The following is a 20,671-nucleotide window of genomic DNA, read 5'->3' as shown; positions in this document are numbered from 1 at the left end:
GACGCTAAGAGAATAAAGAATTAATAAAAACCATATCTAGTAAACTAATATGTACATCTCCAATGCTGCACCTCTGGAGATCCAGGATATAAAAGTTTCTTGTTATAGTATGTCAAAATTCCTCCTTTCGCATATCGAACAGAATGCAATTTGCAATGTCTCACTTTCACGAATCAACTTACCCACCCTTAACCTCTAATACTCTTACTCCCCTTACCTACCTAACCCGTAACCTGTTCAACTCATAGAAAGTGAAACGAAAGACGTTTTGACACAAACCTTAAAGCGCGTGCTCTGACCAGATCCATATCGTCGGATTCTCATTCGGTTGCCAAGAGGCGCGCGTGATTTCTGGATGACACGTGGGCTGGTTCTTTTCCATGGTCCGTGACACATGTCAATATTCACCACATCATTATTCTCACGGATGGCTACACCACAGTTACATACCACTCTCCAGCAAGGCCATAGACGAGCATGCACCTAAAGACACGACATGTATGGAGGTGAAAAAACAAAGCCAGCGCTCGTACCATAGGCGCACAAGGCAGAAGTCTATCCCGGTTTCTGAAGCATGACGGGACGACAAGTATTGCTACCCTCCCTGGATGGTATGCTAGTCCACCGAATGTTAACCCCCCCTCCAAGGCATTTTGTCAAGTTTCCTTGACAGTTTGCGAGTACCAAACACACTCCTGGATGGAGAGAGGCCTGGTGAGGTGGACAGAGGCCTGGTGAGAGCAAAGTGTCCTTCCAAAGAACCCAACACAACGACTCGGCCAGGTTTCAAACCCAGACCTCTCTGCCCGAACTCTAACGGACTAATCGTTAGGCCACCGCTATCAAGGCTCTTACAGCACGAGCCAAAATGGAGCGCAGAGTTGGCTGTATAATTAATATCAAAGTCCATACCTCAAAGTTTCTTCTCAAACTCTTCACCATAACGTAAGTGCCAGCGTTCCTCAGTATGTCGTAATACCTGAAATAGAAAAACACACAGCAATGTTAAACACCAACAAAAAAACAGTTCCTACCACGAAGCATGACTTGAGTAGTAAAGTCTAAGAAAGAAGTATACACAATTTACTCTGTAAAGGGAGGGGCAAATACAAACACGGGAATACAAATAAAATCAATCCCTTGGGTAGTGGGATGCAGCCCATCCACCACGATTTTCTGGTATACAAGTCAAAGAGCAGTCGACTCACTTGTTGTCAAATGTTCGATAATGAGGATCTCCAGTTCCGTGACATTTCTTGACACCTCTGTTGGATGTTATGACCTAGAAAATCAATCAGTTAGGTAGCTTAGAGCTTTACCGTATCCGAAAAACCCTAGAACGTTCTCCTATCAGATTCAATGTAATTATACGATCGAATTGATAGACGTTCCTACATATCAAAGAAACACAAAACTAAGTAAAATCGAGTAAGTAATTTTCGTTGGGTGCCAAAAAGGAAATAAGAAATCCTTATTACATTGGTTTTGCTCTGAGACACTCAGTTATTTGTCAAGAAATCCCGCGCCATCCACTCAACCAACCAGTTGCCAAACTAAACCCAGTCGCGACTTGGTCACCCGCGTTTTCCCGCGCTTTTTACTCTGGGTTATCCACAGCTCTTTGTGACACTTTATCTCACTCAGTCAATAACAACGCTGATCATAAAATCACTGTTCACCTTGATCGGTGGAAGAGTGTAACCCTTCCAGAATCCACAGAGTCCAGGAGTGGACCTAATGGGACTGAAGTAAGCACGGACGTTACTTCTCTTCAGTTTTCTGAAATCTCTCACAGGTTTAAGATAAAACCCATAATTTTTCCTGTTCCTTTCTGTCAGAGTCATTTTACATCTGTCTGTCACAAATCTTGTATGAGACTGAAATTTGATGATCACAGAACAACTTCGACGACCACGACATCTGATTGGTACCAAGCTACGAAGTCTGATTAATTTCCAGCCTGAGCTGTCCGTCATTGTGAGCGCTTTAGGATTAACCTGGAAAACAATCATAAAAAGAGATAAATTAGAGAAAGAAATTGAATGCTAATAGCAGTGTCACAAATGAACCTAGCCATGGCTCTAGCTCACTGTAGAGTCTCTGAGGAAAATTTTAAGGAGCTAATTTTCTATTTTCCAGCAGATGACTTACATTTTTTCGTCTACCTTCATGAAAAATGAATAACATCTCTCTCTTAGGTTACTAGATTTAAAAAATACTTTGGCATTTATCTTAGCCAGTGTTGACCCTTTCCCTCCCAAGATCTTTTTTACTAATTCTCTTATTTGCATCATGTCCATACAATTCTTATGATGTCAGAGAATTTGGCATTGGATCAACTATCATCCCCCGATATTTTTCTTTATTCTCACCACTTGTCTGCTTGATATTGTATTGATAGTGTCAGAAGAAATTCTCTCTTGGTCAGGAGGCTAAAGTGTCTAAATGCAAAGGGCGAGAGAAGTAAATTTTACCTTAATGCCTGTGAAAAAAGCTTTACTTAATTGAGCCATTGTCCAGTCCTTTCCACTGGAATACCGCGCCTTTACCTTGCAAGCAACCTGCAAGTATTGGAAACAAATGTGTTTTTTTTAAAATCTCTTTTCAACATAAAAAAATACTGATATTCAAGTCAAGTATGCAATACTAGGAAATCAAAAGACATACATTGTATTCGGGAAAACGGTGACCTTCCATTTTCACAGTAGCGACTATATTGCATCCAACAGCAACATTATGTCGCAAGGTCTCGTTATGAGTTGTTTTGTTTCCAGTTCAAATAATTTTCATATAATTTTGATGTTTGCGACTTGGTTGACGTCGCATGTTAAGAAGACTTTAACATACCCTGTTTGTGAACGGGCGGTCTTTTTGGGTGAGACTCACTTTGAAATGATAAATAACTTGACTTGTAAAAGACTACACAATCACTCTTCTACAAGAGTTAATTTTTTCTGCTTTATCAATGTGCTCTTCAGATTTCATCATACGAATTTTTCATTGACAAAACATCTTTTTTTGTTCGTGAATACTCGATCAAGCAACAAACCATATAGTTTTTGAAAACAATGCAATGAGTTTCGCTGACTCGACTTGTCCAGTTACAAAAAGGACGATTTCATTCTACAAACCGTTGTTCCAGCTTTAAATCCATATGTGTTTTCTAAGAGTTCAGCATAGTTTCCTCGAACAGTTTCTGCCTTGGTAACTTTCTTGTTCACAATCCAGTGTACACGGGCTATTATTCGACTGTTTCTTCGTCCCCTGGTGTTGAAGTAGCAGCGAAGTGCAATCTTTGCACAGCTGCGGCCATGTTTGGTGACAGCACGGACGACTGGATGGGAAATCTCCGGATAATCTGACACAAAGAAGATCAATCAATCAGCTGGTAAGACAGTGAATTAGTGAATGAGTCAGTCAGTCAGTCATTTAGTCAGTTCAGTTGGTCGGGGTGTCAGTCGAGGAGTCATTGAGTCAAAGAGGTATTGAGTCTGAGTGTCACCCAGTCAGTCGGTTGGTGATTCAGTTACTGAGTCAGCAAATTGGTCAGTGAGTCAGAAAGTGAGTGAGTGAGTGAGTGAGTGAGTGAGTCAGTCAGTCAGTCAATTCAAACCTTACCTGCGCGACAGCCATACACTTCAACCCTCATAGATATATGACCGTGCCATGATCTGGGGTTAAACCGCACATATCTTCCGTTCTTTGGTGGGTTAATGGGCTGCTCCACTATGGAGAACCGGTCAAAGTTGCCTCGGAATAGCTTAAAGAGAACACGTAAAAAGCCTGTATGAGTCAACTGTTAGTGAAACTCCCAGGAAACATAAGAAAATTTCCTCCTCTATCTTGATTGCCCTTCAAAATAGTTCAGAGAATTTGGTGTTACATCAAGATAATACCTAAGGCTCTATTTCTTTATACGGTGAGACTTCCTTTCAGGGGGACACCCTCGAGAATATAAAAAGTGTCACTTAAAGCGAGGTAAAGGTGACAGATAGAGTGGAACCTCCATTACGGGGGCACTATTGAGACTAAAAAAGGGTCCTCTAAATGAAAATGTCCCTTCACTGATGGCAACAGATACTGAGGAACCTCCATTCAGATGGTACCCGTGGGAAACAAAAAGTGTCCCTTGCGTAATTGTGTCCCTTCAATGAGACCAAAGATACAACAATAACGGGAACATCTTTTTCGTTGGGACTACAGCTTGTGTCTCTTGGATGGTAATGTTCTCTGGAAAGAGAGTGCCCCTTAAGAGTAGATCGGCTTTACTTTACACCAATAGCAACTTTGTTTACAAACCTTAATCTTTGCTCCATCTTTAATGGGCAGGAACGTCCTTCCGTTTTGACTGTAGTACAGATAGTAGCTCCTGACAAACTGGTTCGCATCATACCGACCCTGTGTGGCGACCTTAGTTATCCTGGTTGGTCCTCCAAGATTGATTTGTAAAAACTGCCGATGATTGTTATGTCTTGTACACCATGCACCCACCAGACGTCCCACTTTCCTGCAAAATATAACAAGTTTGATTAAGACTCACTCAAATTTTCATTTGGAGGTGTCTTTGACGAGTCACGTTTGTCTTTAACTTATATTTCATTTGATAACTTGTCCTGTAAAAAAAACTGGAATAACTATTTGTCCTCAAGGAAAACCTTTAAGGACACTTGAAGTGACTGAGAACCTGCCGAACTAAATACAACATTTGTCATGTGGACTACGAGAAGGCCTGTTTTTATCTGGATATAGAGCGAGGATGTTTGTTGAGAGGAGCTGGGTACAAGACTAGGCCCCGTTTTTGTCGTCTCGACCTAGCCCCATTCCCTTCATGTCTGCAGTATCGCACGACAAAAAGGGAATGGGCTAAGTCTGATTTCAGTCATGCAGTCTTGTTAATTAACTTACTTTATGTTGAGTCGCGCCCGAGCAGGATTGTGGTTCTTGTCCCATTGAGACGAGGCTCTGATGGCGCTGTTTGGTATCTTACCATTTTGCATTCCAAGTGGCTGGAAGCACATGCGGAACATGGCTACCAAAGAAAAAGAAAAATTGATAGAAAATAAAAAAAATTATTAAAAATGGAAAAATAAGTAAGCAAGAGAACATTTGGTAAAATCCTCTGGACATACAGATTTGGAGTGAGAGATCTGACCTCTTTGTGTAATTAGTGAGTGTTGCCTACTTTTAAATTTTTGTTGTTTGTATTAATATAAGAGTGTAGTTGCGAGTGAAAAAACGTGAACATGAGAACTTTCAAAACATTTCCTTTCTTTTAAACTGCCCTATTTCTCGATTGGAAGAATACTATTACCAAAAAAAACAAACAGAAAATTTGAGCTTTATTTCGGGAAAGTGAAATACTGTCAGGGTAGCATTACTAAAATGAATAAATAATTGTTTTGATGATGTAATGATGTAATTTAATGATGTAATTTTGATGTGGCAATGATGTAATGATGTAATGATGTAATTTAAGGTTTCCTTACCTCTATTGCAACCATAAAGCTCTGCTCTCATGGAGATATGACTGTGCCACTGTTTGGGATAGAATCGGACATACCGAGCACGGAAACTGGGGTAGAGCCTGTTAAAGACTACAGTGTTCCTGTCACTGTTACCGGCGAACATCTGAGAGAAATTGAAAAAAAGAAAAAGTCATCGGATTTTAATCAATCAAATCTAGGTGCTGGAGTGACATTTTTGCAAATACAAGGCGAAAAATAAACAGTTCTTACCACGACTTTTCTGTTGATTGTGTAGAACTTAAACTTGTTGCCATACAAGCCGTAGCTTATCTCGTATTTCTTCACCCATTGATTGGCATCGTATCGGCCTTGCGTTGCCACAGCAACAACCTTTGACACCTCACCTAAGTCAATCTGTATCCACTGGAATACATTGTTATAACGCGTCGACCAGGCTCCGGTGCCTCCGCGGTTCAGAAGATTCAAACGAGCTCTATAAGGACCATGCCGCCAATCCCACATTGAAGAGGCTGTCATGGCATACTTTGGAATGCGGCCATCCTCAAAACCGAGTGGAGCACCACATGCACCTGTCAAAAAGAAATGAAGGGTTAGTATGAGTTCTCCTTGCTTCATGTATCATGTTGTTGTATTTCTTACTATTAGCGAGTCAGCTAATGCAGAGAGAAGAAAGATTCTAATACCACAGGCGGAGCCAGAATATGCTTCGTGCGGAAAGTTTTTGTTTTGTTTTGTCTATAAACCCAATATCAACCTATGTTATCATCAACCATCTATAGTAAGCGTAAGCGTTTGTGGCAGTTCCTTGATATTTTTCGTTTTAATAATCTTTTCCACGTACTTGAGGATAATTAAGTGATTGTTACAATGTACATTGACTTTTTATTGCAATGTCAATGCAAATAAGCGATGTGTTTAATTGCCTGAGTTCCGAATTTCTTTCTTCTATTTTACCACACTGAAGGGCACAAACCCCACTCACCAGGAATAAAGACAAAAAAACAAACAAAACAAAAACAGCATAATGCAGAAGGAAAAAAACATGCATTTATAAAACGTTCACACATGGCCTCACCTAAAGCACAGCCAAACAGCTCGACCCGCATGGAGATATGGCCATGCCACGACCAGGGATGGATTCGAAGGAAGCGAGCTCGGATAGACGGAATAATTGAGTTATAAACTATTGTATTTCTGTCACGGTTGCCACGGAAATACTGAAAAAAAGAAGCAAGATGTTGGTTCTATGTATACAGGACATAGTGTAATACAGCTGCCAGAATACAATGAAAAAATACGTCTTCACTTAGTGAAACCAAAATATGGAAATATAAAAGAATCACTGAATATGTTGCAAATGGACCAGTGCAAAAGCAAAACTGGTTTATCACCTCCTATTGTCATAATTGCAATTAATATTTAATTACTCTTAAACTCCTAAAGGTGATCGACACTTAGCTTTTCCTTGCAATTCTAATATGTTATTTTGCAAAGAGATAATGACGAACATACAAGCTTATCGGCTAAAGAGTATCCTTTGATATAAAAAGATTACATTCTCCTGCCTAAGACGAAATGTATGACAGTCAGAGCTGAGAATTACTTATTGAATCTTGGGACTTACAGGGTTAACGTTTTAAGCCACATTGAGAAGTTGAATATTCTGTTAACTTTCCTGATGAAAATGCAATATGGCCTAAATATGCCCTGAATTAGTTTTATACCATATACTTCAAGAATATGCGACTCATTTCGTCTAAGAATATCGAACGTTCAATTTATCTCCTGAGTCTAACTTTCTCAAGAAAAGTAGCTGGTTTTCACTCTCGGCAAGCTTGCGTAATTTACGATCTGTCACTTTGATTCTCACCTTATCCACGGAGTTCTTTCTGTATCTAGCAAAGTGTACGCCGTCTACACCGGACGACAGATAGTAAACTGTCACCCATTGATTCACTGCAGCTCGTCCTTGCGTACCCACACGTATTATCTTTGATATCTTTCCCAGGTCTATCTGTAGAAACTGGTGACGATTGTTATGCCTTCGAATGAAAAACACAAACCTTGTTAATTGTTTTAAGAAGATATAAATGAGACTGAACTTCATTAGTGAAAGAGTGAACTACTCTTCCTTATATTAATGTTTCTTGGACCACCCAGACCACAAAATGTCTTTAGTTTACAACACATTCCATACTAACCATGAAAACATAGTTCTAGCCTTATGCAATAGCTAAAGGTAGAAATTTTAATGCCAAATACTTGAGTTAGCTCTTTTGAAGGGTGGCAAAGATCAACGTCTCATTGCTCATGCCCACAATAGTCAATGACACTAAGCGCGTTATATACCCTACGACATAAATAAAACATTTTAAATTTCCTGTTTCTTTACCTGGCTGACCAGGCACTCTGATATCTGCCCATGCGTCGTGCATTAAGCCTGGCCAAAAATGGTGCATGATGTTTATCCCACATGGATGATGCTGTGATGGCCGAATTTTTAATTGCCCCCGTCATCATCCCAAGCGGTCGATTGCACATGTGACCTAGAAAAAACATTATTCCATTAACATCAATTAGAAAAATTTGACGAACCACAAAAAAACATCAGGTAAAATAGCAATTTTTTTTAAAAAACCTTTTTTTTTTTGAGATCCCGAGTGATAAAATAGACATTCTTTATTTTGAATTTCAGAGTAAGACTCATTCGTGACAAAAACTGTTATTTTGGATGAGTTGACGCGTACATTTGCCAGAGAAACCCTAAAGGTACCCTTCCAATCTAGCAAGCCCCTTGAAAAGTGCAGTCACCAAGAAAACATGCGAAACTCACTTTTGATTTGGCATGAGACTTGTAATTTCTTACCTCTACTGCAGCCGTAAAGCTCAAGTCTCATTGAAATATGACCATGCCAAGTCTGTGGATACATTCTTATAAAACGAGCACGGATCGGCGACCGGAAACGGTTTATAACGACAATTTGCCTCTCGGAGTTTCCTTGGAAGACCTGTATAAATCGAAATAATAAAACAGTGATGAGAATTATAGAAAGACAGTTGCAACAATCTACATGTATGGAAAATGGGTAAGTTTTATTTCGCCTCAATTTAAGTACTTGAGGTTCCTCTTTTGAAAATCCGATACTGAGACAAGTTTAGGTACGCAACTTTTTATTATCAACGTAGTGTTGCTCAGATTATGGCCCGCGCGTTCATCAACAGAATGCCCCGTACTAAACTGAACTTCTCTATGGTGGTTTCACATACCCTTGTTCGCCCTCCTTCCTTGTAGAACCTGAAGTGAAATCCATTCATTCCATAGGAAACTGTAAAGCTCTTCACCCACTGATTGGCGTCATATCTTCCTTGGATTCCTATCTTAATGACAATCGCTCGGTTTCCAAGGTCAATCTGGAACCACTGACGCCTGTTGTTGTAACGTGCTATCCATGAGCCGTATCTTGAGCCGCTGCGCATGGCATTCAGTCGGCCTTGGTAGGCGGCATAATGAGCATTGTAGATAGAGGATGCAGTGAAAGACACATCAGGCAGGCGACCGTCTTCGGAGCCCAGTGGAATATCACAACGCTCTGGAAAATAAAAAAAATTTAATAGTTGAATTAGTACTACTAGAAAGACAATTTGATCGGAAAATGTCCTACTAGTTCTCCAAACAAAGGTGATACCGAAACTTAGACTGCACAGTGTTTAACTCTTTCACTCCCAAGACAGACCAAGACATCATTTCTCCTTACAATATAAATACAACCACAAGCAAAAAAGTGACGAGAACAAAGAAAAATCTCATTAAGGAGATTTGATCCAATACTTAATTCCCGGACATAAAATTATAAGGAATATATAGCAGACAGTATGGAGAATTACTAAAGAGATCTTGGGAGTGAAAGGGTTGAATTAGTTGTTAGAGTTATGTGTTGGTTTATGCACGTAGTGTTTCTCACCTGGAGTACAACCATGCAGCTCAAGTCTCATGGAGATATGCCTGTACCAACCACGAGGGTGAACACGGACATAACGTGCTACTATTGGTGGAGTCAGTGCGCGTGTAACAATCGATTCTCCATCGTAGTTTCCTACAAAGTACTTTATGGGGAAAGCAATTATGAAAACGATTATGAAAGAAAAGTCAATAAATGCGCTCAAGAGATACTATAGAATCATGTTTGACTTTTCATCCTAAATGAGTGCTGACTGCGTTTTGAACAACCAACCCCTGTGAATGCCCGCTTTCCTTTTAGAAGGCATTGAAACTCATCTTGGGGCAAATTGTTTTTTTTCTGCTCTCCATAGCATCACATCGTTTTTAAACGATCGAGTGCTTACAAAATCAAAAATACAGAGACAACAAGCCCTTATTTTTAAATCCTACGTATGATTCTTGTCTCCACACAAGAGTGGCCAAGTTTAAGCCAAACAATAAACCCAAAATGAAATAGAGGCCCCATACCAACTCAGCTAGCCATGTCAATAACACAATAGAGGCGAGATAAAAAAAAGAAGAAATATTTAACATAAAGACGGGTGTATACCTTCAGTCGATCTCGCTGTTTGTAAGATACATAGTGAACGGCATCCAAACTGTACGAGACTGTATATCGCGTCACCCACTGCTTCACAATTTTCCTTCCTTGTGTCGATATCATTGTAACCTTGAAGAGACGGCCAAGATCAACCTGTATCCATTGGTTATGGTTATTGTGTCTAGCTGCCCATCCTCCCATGTAACGTCCCGTACGCACGCGTTTGAGTCTTCCAAGGAATGGTGCGTGGTAACGGTTCCATACAGACGATGAAGTCATCTGACTATTCTTGATGCGGCCGCTTTGTACACCGAGTGGGAAGCTGCAGAATCTTGTTAATTCTGGAACACAAAGGAATATGTCAGTCATCTCTCTATTAACATAAACATCAGGGTAGTGAACATCTTATTTTCGAGAGACCTTTTTTAGTGGGACAGTTTTGAACGCCTTTACAAGGTAGGCTGAGTATTTGGGTCTTATTTTAGTCAAACCTCTTTGAAACAGCCAATTCTCCAATCAGACTCCATCGGCGATAAAAATTATAGTGAGTCAGATACTTATCTCAAAGCAGAGAAACTTTTAGGTCAAACACCCGTTCAAAACGCGAGAGAAATCCATTCGAGCGACTCAGCTTTGATTACGAAATCCTCACAGGATTTCCGTGAGCTAATGATAGTTTTAAATAATTGATATAAGGATATCTCTTATAATGGTGATTTCCTCCTTAGCCTGATCGTCCCTGAATAAAATATTTTAATGAATATGTTAGGTAATATATCATTTGTACCTTTAAGACATCCGTAGACTTCAGCTCTCATTGATATGTGACTTCTCCAGGATTTGGGATGAAAACGGACATACTGCGCTTTGAATGGTCTGAGTAATGTGTAGGATACAACTGAATTTCTGTCTGAGTTTCCACGGAACATCTAAAAGATGGAGACAAAAACGATGAAGTTAGATCTGGATAGTGCTTTTAATGCCTCTTCAGCCAGACAGCCAGGTTGCCGGGATAATTTTCAGCTTGCTTTACCGCGCAAATATTTCAGTGTAGTTACTTTAGAAACGTTAGCTCTGTTGCATCTTGACAACCGGGCAGGAGAGATCACGTGGGAAATTTCTGAACACGGTTGCCAAATTATCGGCCGCAAAACCAGGTTCTTGATTACAGGACAAGCCTCGTACATGAAAATATAATCACAAAAGTAAGAGCGAGATGACTGCAGTCATTTGAAGAGGTCCTTTATAAAATACGAAAACTGTGGAGAAAGTAGCTAAAACAATGCTTCGAAGTGATCCAAAAAAAAAAACTTACCCTGACTTTATTTCTTTCCCTATAGGCTACAAACTTGGTTCCATCTCCATACGACAACATATAACGAGTCACCCATTGATGCGCGTCCCTTCTGCCCTGTGTGGCGATTCCTGTAACGCGTCCAATATTTCCAAGGTTTATCTGCAGATACTGACGAGCGTTATTCACACGTGTACTCCATGAACGGATAGAATTGAGTCGTCCCAGCCAAGGAGCTAAGTGGTGATTGTAATATGTTGAAGCACTAAGGGCACCGTCCTGTATTCGTTTGTCTTCCAAACCAAGGGGAAGAGCACAACGTCCTGAAAAGATGACAAGTTAAGAAGGATTTTCATTGAGCAAATGACATTGTATGGAGAAGGCTTGGTAACAACATAACGACAGTTTTACCAAACAATCTTTCATTGTTACTGCGCATTTCAATGACATTGGAAACAAGTCAATACTGTTAGTTTCACCTTACCGTCAGTCATGTTATGGAAGAAAATTCACAACCACAAGTTTGGTTCCAAGCCTTAGAATTTACATGTAACTGAGAGACGCAAGTGACAATTCAAAGTAATCTAATTTACTTTTGAAAACTATATTGAGAGCACCAAAGTTCTTTTTTTCAATTTTTTTTATTTCTTCTTTTTCAAGGGCGTAAATGATAGAACTGTATAAAGGTTGTACAGGACTTCACTACATAAAGAACAAAACGAGTGCTTGAATTTTCGCAAACAGTAGGTCATATCACGACAGTTAACAGGCGAACAGTTCAAAGAAAGAAAGAAAGAAACAAACAAACAAGAAGTAAAGTGACTTTACCAGCAGGGCAACCATTGACTTCAACTCTCATGGAGATGTGTCTGTACCATCCTTTGGGGAGGAATCGTACGAACCTGGCGCGAGCGACTGGGAACAGTCTGTGCTGCTTAATGGTGTTTCTATCGCGGTTTCCACTAAAGTACTGAGATACGACATAAAAGAAAATGTAAATTAGAGTCAATTAGAGAGATTGTGCAGAAAATCTACAAAATTAAGAAAAAGGGCTTTTTTCCCTGAAATTTATGAAACTTCAGTTTTCAAAATCTGTGCAGTGGCAATATCTATCTGTTTTTACTGTAATCAGCAAAAGTTCATTAAGGCTTTAATTTTACAAAGTAGCTCTAGCCACGCCGTTAGTATGGGAGAACGAACTCTGCCACTTTGAAAATGACGGTAATAATAGCCAGGGAGAATGTAGAGATGTATGGATAAATGAATGAATGAAAGAGTAAATATGATTGACTAAATCTATCCATGAACAGGGTAAGGAATCAATAAATTAACAACATACCCAGGGTCTTCCTTGCGACCAATAAACTGCAAAATGTGCTCCATCAAGACTGAACGACAGCATGTATTTAGTTACCCATTGATTGGCATCGCTTCTTCCTTGAGTCGTGACACTTGTTACCTTCATTGGTACTCGTAAATCAATCTGTAGAAACTGGTAAGCGTTATTAACACGTGCTGACCACGCCCCCATAGTTCGTCCTGTACGCTTCTGATTGAGTCTGGCCAGACGTGCACCGTGGTTTGCGTCCCACTCTGAAGAGGCGCTGATCTGCTGGTTTCGTATGCGGCGGTTCTCCATTCCTATTGGCCGATTGCATTGTGGACCTGTCGGTAAACAAGCTTTGGTTACATTCTCGAAGATGCATTATGGCACAAAGGGCATTTTCTTTAAAGGAGATTGGCGATTTCATCATTCTGTACGCCGTCCCAAGGATTTTAAATAAGGTAGCTCATGAGACAAGAACCACTACCAGTCGGTCATGTTTTAAAGTTGGTGTTACATACGTTCTAGTATTACAAGTGTTGTCGTCATTTATTTTATCTTAAGAATTTTTCGTTAACGTTTGAGTCGGTGTTCAGCTGGACCTCCTCATTCTTCCATCTGTTCTCTTTTCCTTCGGGGAGGGGAGGGGGGGGACGGAAAAGGGAGGAGATAGATGAACAAGGGGAAGTCTTTTATGTAACCTGTTACGTATGTACGAGGCAAAGGTAATTAGACTATAAAGTGTGTTCAGTCCAGATAAAAAATGCTAATACAAACTACAACCATTAAAAAAATTCATCCAAAAGTTAAAAAATCGCTGACCGATGATGCAACCATAGAACTCCACTCTCATGGACATCCATCCACGATACCCTCTGGGGTGAACTCGGATATACCGAGCAGTGATCGGTCGGTTTAAGGTGTGTGTTACCACAATGTAACGGTCATAATTGCCTCGGAACAACTGAAAAAAATCGTGAAAGATTCATTCGTTTGACGGATTAAAAAAGCACAAATAAACATAAAGTAAGATAGTGACATTTTTTCCAAAGAAACGGACAGAATGTGGAAAATCAACAAAGAAAAAAAAAGCAAATAAAAACTTAATTCACGCATATGAACCAAAGGAAATAAGGCCAAAAGACACAGCAAAGGTGAATAAAACAAATACAAATCCGAAAAGAGTAAAAAAAGAAAAAAAAAAAAGAAAACCAGAAAATAAGACACACAAGTAAAAGTAAAGATGAAACCCGAACGAAAGATGGTTATGTTATTTCTGGAGAACCTTTCCAAAAGGGTGCAGATACCTTCACAACTCTTCTTTCTGTGTAATATTTGTAGGAGGAACCGTCACGGCTGTAAGATATTCTGTAAGTTTTGACCCACTGTTCAGCGTCATATCGGCCTTGAGTGGCAATACCTGTTACCTTAGTAACTGCCTCAAAATCAACCTGTTGGGAAGAAGCGACTTACATGTAAGACAACTGTTTAACGCATCTGCTGTAATCTGCTAAGAATAGGGACCTTAAGCAGTCAAGACGGCAACGCCAAGGGACACTTCGATTGAAATATGAATTTCTGTCTTTGATTAGAATTTCAAAAATAGCTGCATGTGTTTACCGTCTCATACGGCGCCACACCTCAACTTCAGCATAACGTATAAAAGAAGCGTTGAGTTCCAAATGGAAATTAAATTCATTTGACGCCGCGGTTTCGGTTCGCAGACGACGCAAATTGTGGTGATTTCACGTTGTTGTTTTGCATAGAACGGCTGAGAAATGTACAAAGTTTTAAAACGCACGTGCTGAGCTATTGCTCTGCCAATTAGATCTTTTGTTTTTCAATGTCCTCGTTGCCGTCGCCGTCGTGGTTTGCTTAAGGTCCCTATACCATTTAAGGATCACACTGTCATCCACTAACCTGTAGCCATTGTCTGAGGTCATTCTTACGAGCACACCATGATCCTCCCATCCTTCCCACTCGTCTTTGATGCAGACGAGCATTCCACGGTCCACAGTAAAAACTGTGGTAAGATGACGCAGTAATCAGAGGATTTGCTATTCGACGGTCCGCAACACCAAGAGGCATGTTACAACGATCTGAACAGAAAAATGTAACGGAGCAGTGTTAACTTGTTGGTGTATTTGTTGAATTAATTTAGCCTAGAATTGACATTGCTGAACAAAAAGAGCACACCGTAAACTACAATCGGCGACAGTATTGTTGACACATAGACCTTTACAATCCTCTTTCATTTACCTGTTTTACCTTTGCTTAGTTAACTTAGTGTTCGCCCCATTTCCCTTAAAAACAATGTCTTATCATGATTCCATGAACTTTTAACTTCATACAGGCAACACTGAATGGGGAAAGAGGGTCTTGTCAATGATTTAGAGTGTGTTAGAAACAGGAGTGTTATTCTACATATAAATAGAACTCTTCAAATATGTGTCAACAAATTTTGACGCTGACTGTAGATATTCAAGATGCATAATAAAGTGATAGGGCTATTAACCTTGTATACCCAAACATCAGCATGTATATTCTCTAAAATTTCCTCCATACTTTTCCTTATGTTGTCATTGCCTATAGTAGTTCTCACAACCCTTAATGTTTGATTTAGTAGTGATAATGTAAGGAGAAATTATATGCTGGTCATTCCTAGGGGTAAAAGGGTTAGGAAGACATACCAAGGCCCTTTACCCCAGGGATTTGAACCCTTGTTAAACATTAACCATAAGAGAAGTTGACCACGAAAAATTCGTACCAAGAAGGCTGAAAGCTCTGAGGCTTTAAGAAAGTCTCTGAGAGAGGGGAATTCTTCTCTCTTCACGGCAGAGAAATATTCACTTACTTTCTGGGCATCCATAGAGCTCCATCCTCATAGCTATATAGCTATACCAGCCTTTGGGTATAACACGGAAATACACAGCTTTGATTGGTGGAGAGAATGCATTATTCCTCACGGAGTAACGATCGTTGTTACCAGTGAAGTACTGGAGACGAATTAAGAGGTAAAATAAGCATTAAGTGCTATGCAACAAACGGCTTAATTCACAACTCAATATTAGGGCCAGTCACTTATCAACCAGTGGGCAGAGGATATTTCTTTTTTTGGGGGGGGGGGGAGGGGAGGGGGTCACATGGTTTCTAAGGGTAACGGAGGAAGGATCAGTTGTCACCAACAGAGTTTTAAGGGAGACTATAAAAAATCGACCACCAGTTAACTGTCAATGAAGTTAGATCGTAAGAATATTACAGAGCCCTATGGGCGGATCAGGTATATTCCATCGTGACGCAAGCAAAATCCTCCGACCAGTCCATTATGAATTATCAATTGTAAGGATATGCCTTTTAGGCAAGTAAAACAAACGTCAGCTAGAGACGGAAAAATCCTGGTGATGTGAATACTTAAGTGTCATAGCTAGCGACCAACGGCTTACCTTAAAGTTTCCATACTCCATGTAATATTCAAAATGCATGTTATCCTGACTGAACGCCACCAAATAACGCGTCACCCATTGGTTAGCATCTGCTCTTCCTTGTGTTGCAATTCCTGTGAGTTTCATTGGTCGACCGAGAGCGATCTGCAACCATTGATTGGCGTTTCTAATTCGGGCGACCCAGGCCCCCATGAAGCGACCGGTACGCGAGCGATGGAGTCGAGCGAGGAATGGACCGTGGTAGACGTTATAAGAAGAAGAGGCGGTCATGGCAGTGTTTTTGATCTTACCGCTCTGAATGCCAACTGGAATGGCGCACGGTCGAGCTGGATGAAAATAGAGTTTATACAACGAAAAATTAAAAGGACATGAACGAATAATTACAAAATGACAGATGGAAAAATACCCATGAGCTGTGTGCCACTTAAACCAATACTAGAAAAGGAAGGAAACTTGAATTATAAAGGAATCAACATTTTCGCCCCAGTATCTATCATTGTTCGAGACCAAATTTAGTAAAACGCCAGTGGTCTTGTCGACTGAACAATGTTAAATTTCGCTTTTAAACTTTCTCTTAACAATTTTTAAACATAATCCATCAATCAGCTGGAGGTTCTTATCTTGATCTTCTACCAAACTCTCCCAACTAAATTCCAAGAAAAGTATAGCCGCCGAGACGGATAGTTACTTATTTGATCATGAAAGTTGGTCACTCGGGTTACATACCAGCTAAACAGCCATAGAATTCAGCCCTCATGGAGACGTGACCGCGCCAAGACCTGGGATGGATTCGAACAAACTGGGCTTTGAAGGGAGGAACGAATCTGTAAGCAACCACTGTGTGACGGTCAAAATTACCACGGAAAACCTGAAACAAAAGAAGTAAATAAAGGCAAGGTTAATATACTTTCTGTGAGCAATATAGCGTGCACAACATACAAACAGAGCATACGCTCTTGTGTAATGTGGATCCAATTAATTTTCAATATGCCACGTTACAGCAGCCTTTTTAGTTGAAGGCCTTCTTTAAGGACACTGGAACGGAACATTTCAGGGTTGAATTGAAAGACAAAAAAAATATTAATAATAGTAATGGACCCATCCATTATTTTGAACAACTTATGTCAGGATGAAAGGCAATTTCTTTGTCCCTCCGTACTAATTGATACAAAACCAGCTATCAATCTTACCTCGTAACATATTTCTAGCACTAAGAGAAATAAGCACACAGCTTTAATAAGGATTTATCACGAGGACCTACCCTTGTTCTTCCATACTGCTTATAGGAAAAGAATGTTCTGCCATTTCTGCTGTATGATACAACGTATGACATCACCCACTGGTGAGCATCTTGTCTTCCTTGGGTGGCCACGCCCATGAGGCGACCCATGACACCAAAGTCAACCTATTGACAAATATATCAACACACTCTCATTTTCATAAAATCACAATTACAGGAACGAGGTGATTTCCGAAGTTTGAATATTATTTCTGTTTAGCTGTGACACCAACTAGGTGAAGGCAATTATTGGTAAATTTTCGTTAGCGGCTCGTGTCAGATGGAAGCGGATCGCTTTCAAAAAAGGAACGGGTTCTAGACAAACGCTGTCATTTAAATAACTTTAAAATTATCGAGCCAGGACATAAAAAATAGCCAAATGTGACATCATCGCACCAAATGAGGTGGGAAATTTCCATGATCTTGAAATAAGTTTCATAAACTCGCTAACAACTTCCAAGATCAAGTGGTTTATTTCTTGAATAGCTTTACCTGGAACCATTGTTTAGCGTTGTTCCTCTGGGCACACCAAGCACCCGTCCGTCCACGCCCTGCGACCATGTTGAGTCGACCTCGATCGGGGCCATGTTTGGAGTTGTAACTTGAGGAAGCAGACAAAGCACCGCTTGGAATGCGGCGATCTTCGAGGCCAATAGGAACCTTACACCTTCCTGTAAAATAGATAACACAATACTGTCATGAAATTCAGTTAAGCAAAAAAATAGGCTACATGCGACTAAAAAATGCTTTATTATCTAATACCGTCTAATAACCGAATTATAATAAACGTATGGCCCATTTCAGGTACAGTGCTCACTATAGGATCTCCACTCTCAGTGTATTGCTTGAATTTACATTTCTTTCTCACTATATCTTGAAGTTCTCAGCAAATAATCCGTGTTGGCCTTCTCGCCTCTGTTACTAGTCGAATGGATACTTTAAGAAATCGACCAAAGTCTTAATACCTTCAGAGGGACATCAGAAGAGTATAACATACCTATGGCACAGCCATACAGCTCAACTCTGGTCGAGATGTGTCTGTACCATGATCTGATGCGAAGTCTGACAAAACGGCCACGGATTGGTGGAATGAGAGGATGTGAAACTACTGTGTTCCTATCCCTGTTTGCTTGGAAGATCTAATGAATAAAGCATCAATTACCTCTTACAAAGATCTGTCAATTATCAAAGGTACTAAGAAATAACTTGAAATCATAACGAATTCTTTCTACTGCTTAACATATAACGTGTATAGTTCTTCACGAGGGTTATAATATGCAATAAAAAACACATAGTCGGGCTACCTTTAGAGAAGGAGTATCATTGAGGTAGAGCTAACTTCACCGCGCAAACGCTCTTCAATATAAGTTATGTAAAAACATTTAAATTCCTCGACATCGGTGTTCCCTCCAGTCAAGTCGTTACAGGCTGAGCCCTTTAAGCGATTAACTGAAAATCATGAAACAAATCATACCTTCATTGTGTTGCGTTGAAAATAATACGCAAAATAAACGCCATCCTGACTGTAGAGTAAGTAATACGATGTCACCCACTGATTGACTGTGGGTCGGCCTTGAGTCGATATACGGACAACTTTAGTGGGACGCTTTAAGTCTATTTGTAACCACTGGTAAGCGTTATTAATCTTGGCAGACCAACCGCCCATGTATCGTCCCCTGCGTTTGTTTTGTAACCGCGCTAAATGAGGAGCGTGGAAGTTATCCCAGCGAGAAGATGAAGTGATGGCTACATTTCTGATGCGGCCATTCTGCATTCCAAGCGGACGATTGCACAGTTTGCCTGAAAATATAACTATTTTTAATGCGCGCAAAATACGAGCTGGGTTTGAACTAGGTTTAGCACTACAATTCTGTTTTGGTAGTACGTCATAAAGTTTAAAAAGTTTCGACTCGAAAAAAATCAGAGATGACTTTCTAAAAAACAAGGACGATTCGAAAGTGTTCTGTTTGGTTGCCATTAAAGTTCTTTTCTTTTTCTTGAAGAAAGCCAAATGCCACTGGTTATGTTTACATTAAAATGCTGTGCTGACGGAAGTTCATTTGTTTCTAGGAACTCCTCCCTAGTAAAATTTATTTTTAGAGCATTGTCAGCGGAGTTTCGTTTGAATGTCTTACCCAGTCTGCAGCCGTAGAGTTCAACCCTCATGGAAATATGGCTGCGCCACGTTTTTGGATGAACGCGCACATAGCGAGCTTTGAACGGACGAAGGAAACGGTGTGTAACCACGAAGTTCCTTTCAATGTTGCCTATAAAAATCTGTAAAAGTAAAATGAGACATTTTAGGGATTACCTTATGAATAATTACTGTGTTCTTTAAAGGAGTATGCTGTTTACAGAATAATTCCTTATCACCTTTACTCCTCGTCCTTCCTTGTACGGAATAAATCTGATATTGTTCATACTGTAGGACACAGCATAGCTTGTTACCCACTGGTCAGCGTCATATCTCCCCTGGGTAGCGATTCCTTTTAGTCGACTGATGGTACCCAAGTCTATATTGAGCCACTGTTTCCTATTGTTGTATCTGGAGAGAGAGGTTTAAAAAATGTCAAATAGTGTACCTCGTGTGAAACTGTGGAGATCTAATTGTTCTAATTGCTGTTGTGTACTTGTTGGCAACCTAAGGAATATCTGGTTGGTGAAGTACAGGCCATAGGTTCCCAATCGTCTTTTCTTACTGCATGGAAAATTTCATTTTACGATTAAAGCTCATCATCTTCGATTCAGTTATTTCATTGCTATCCTTACAAGCGAGAAAGATGAGGTAACCTCTTAAAATTAATTACCTGGGAAGGGAACAACTAGGTAGACGAAAAAACATAATACATGTAATGAAAAAATTAAATAAAAGTTATTAACAAAACATTAGGCGCGTTGAAGATAATCTAACCAATCTTGTCCTAGCACCAGTTATAAGTAACCTTCGCATATGAACAAATCTTTGAGTAGCGTTCATCAGCCATTTTTTGTCTGTTTTCAATGAAATTACGAGCAAATTCTAGACCTAAAACTATTCCAATGTGTAAGTAGATACGATCGGACTTACTTTGCGATCCAGCCTCCACGCACATATCCATGATTTCTTGATTGAAGCCTGGCATTCCACGGACCATAGTAAAAGTTATACATGGAGGATGCTGTCACAGCCTGTTTGGTGATACGATTATCTTCCATTCCCAGTGGCACACTGCATGGATCTAAGACAAAAAATGAAAGGAAAGTTCCGTCCTAAATGAAGGAAACATGGACGTAACCTAGCGCTGGTAAAAAGAAATAACATGTC

At 40.0% G+C, this 20,671-nt stretch overlaps 1 protein-coding gene across 1 annotated transcript in view; it reads right to left on the bottom strand.

Moving 5' to 3' along the window:
- LOC131771490 (uncharacterized) overlaps positions 1–20,671 on the bottom strand; it is a 118,957-nt gene that overhangs the window by 22,654 nt on the left and 75,632 nt on the right. Inside the window, 35 exon segments of the mRNA XM_066158925.1 lie at positions 280–483; positions 913–979; positions 1,209–1,282; positions 1,680–1,997; positions 2,475–2,561; positions 3,132–3,358; positions 3,619–3,760; positions 4,300–4,507; positions 4,906–5,029; positions 5,487–5,628; positions 5,736–6,055; positions 6,562–6,703; positions 7,357–7,528; positions 7,879–8,032; positions 8,353–8,494; positions 8,754–9,076; positions 9,449–9,590; positions 10,037–10,368; positions 10,815–10,956; positions 11,343–11,644; positions 12,150–12,291; positions 12,661–12,986; positions 13,468–13,609; positions 13,953–14,096; positions 14,566–14,744; positions 15,500–15,641; positions 16,089–16,414; positions 16,815–16,956; positions 17,350–17,493; positions 17,860–18,038; positions 18,365–18,506; positions 18,842–19,167; positions 19,503–19,644; positions 19,741–19,912; positions 20,435–20,585. Of these exon segments, the coding sequence (XP_066015022.1) occupies positions 280–483; positions 913–979; positions 1,209–1,282; positions 1,680–1,997; positions 2,475–2,561; positions 3,132–3,358; positions 3,619–3,760; positions 4,300–4,507; positions 4,906–5,029; positions 5,487–5,628; positions 5,736–6,055; positions 6,562–6,703; positions 7,357–7,528; positions 7,879–8,032; positions 8,353–8,494; positions 8,754–9,076; positions 9,449–9,590; positions 10,037–10,368; positions 10,815–10,956; positions 11,343–11,644; positions 12,150–12,291; positions 12,661–12,986; positions 13,468–13,609; positions 13,953–14,096; positions 14,566–14,744; positions 15,500–15,641; positions 16,089–16,414; positions 16,815–16,956; positions 17,350–17,493; positions 17,860–18,038; positions 18,365–18,506; positions 18,842–19,167; positions 19,503–19,644; positions 19,741–19,912; positions 20,435–20,585 (6,563 nt within the window).

Source organism: Pocillopora verrucosa, chromosome 12 (assembly GCF_036669915.1).
Source record: "Pocillopora verrucosa isolate sample1 chromosome 12, ASM3666991v2, whole genome shotgun sequence".
Lineage (NCBI taxonomy): Eukaryota > Metazoa > Cnidaria > Anthozoa > Scleractinia > Pocilloporidae > Pocillopora > Pocillopora verrucosa.
Note: the sequence above shows the minus strand (reverse complement) of the source record. Positions and strands in the feature narration are given on the sequence as shown.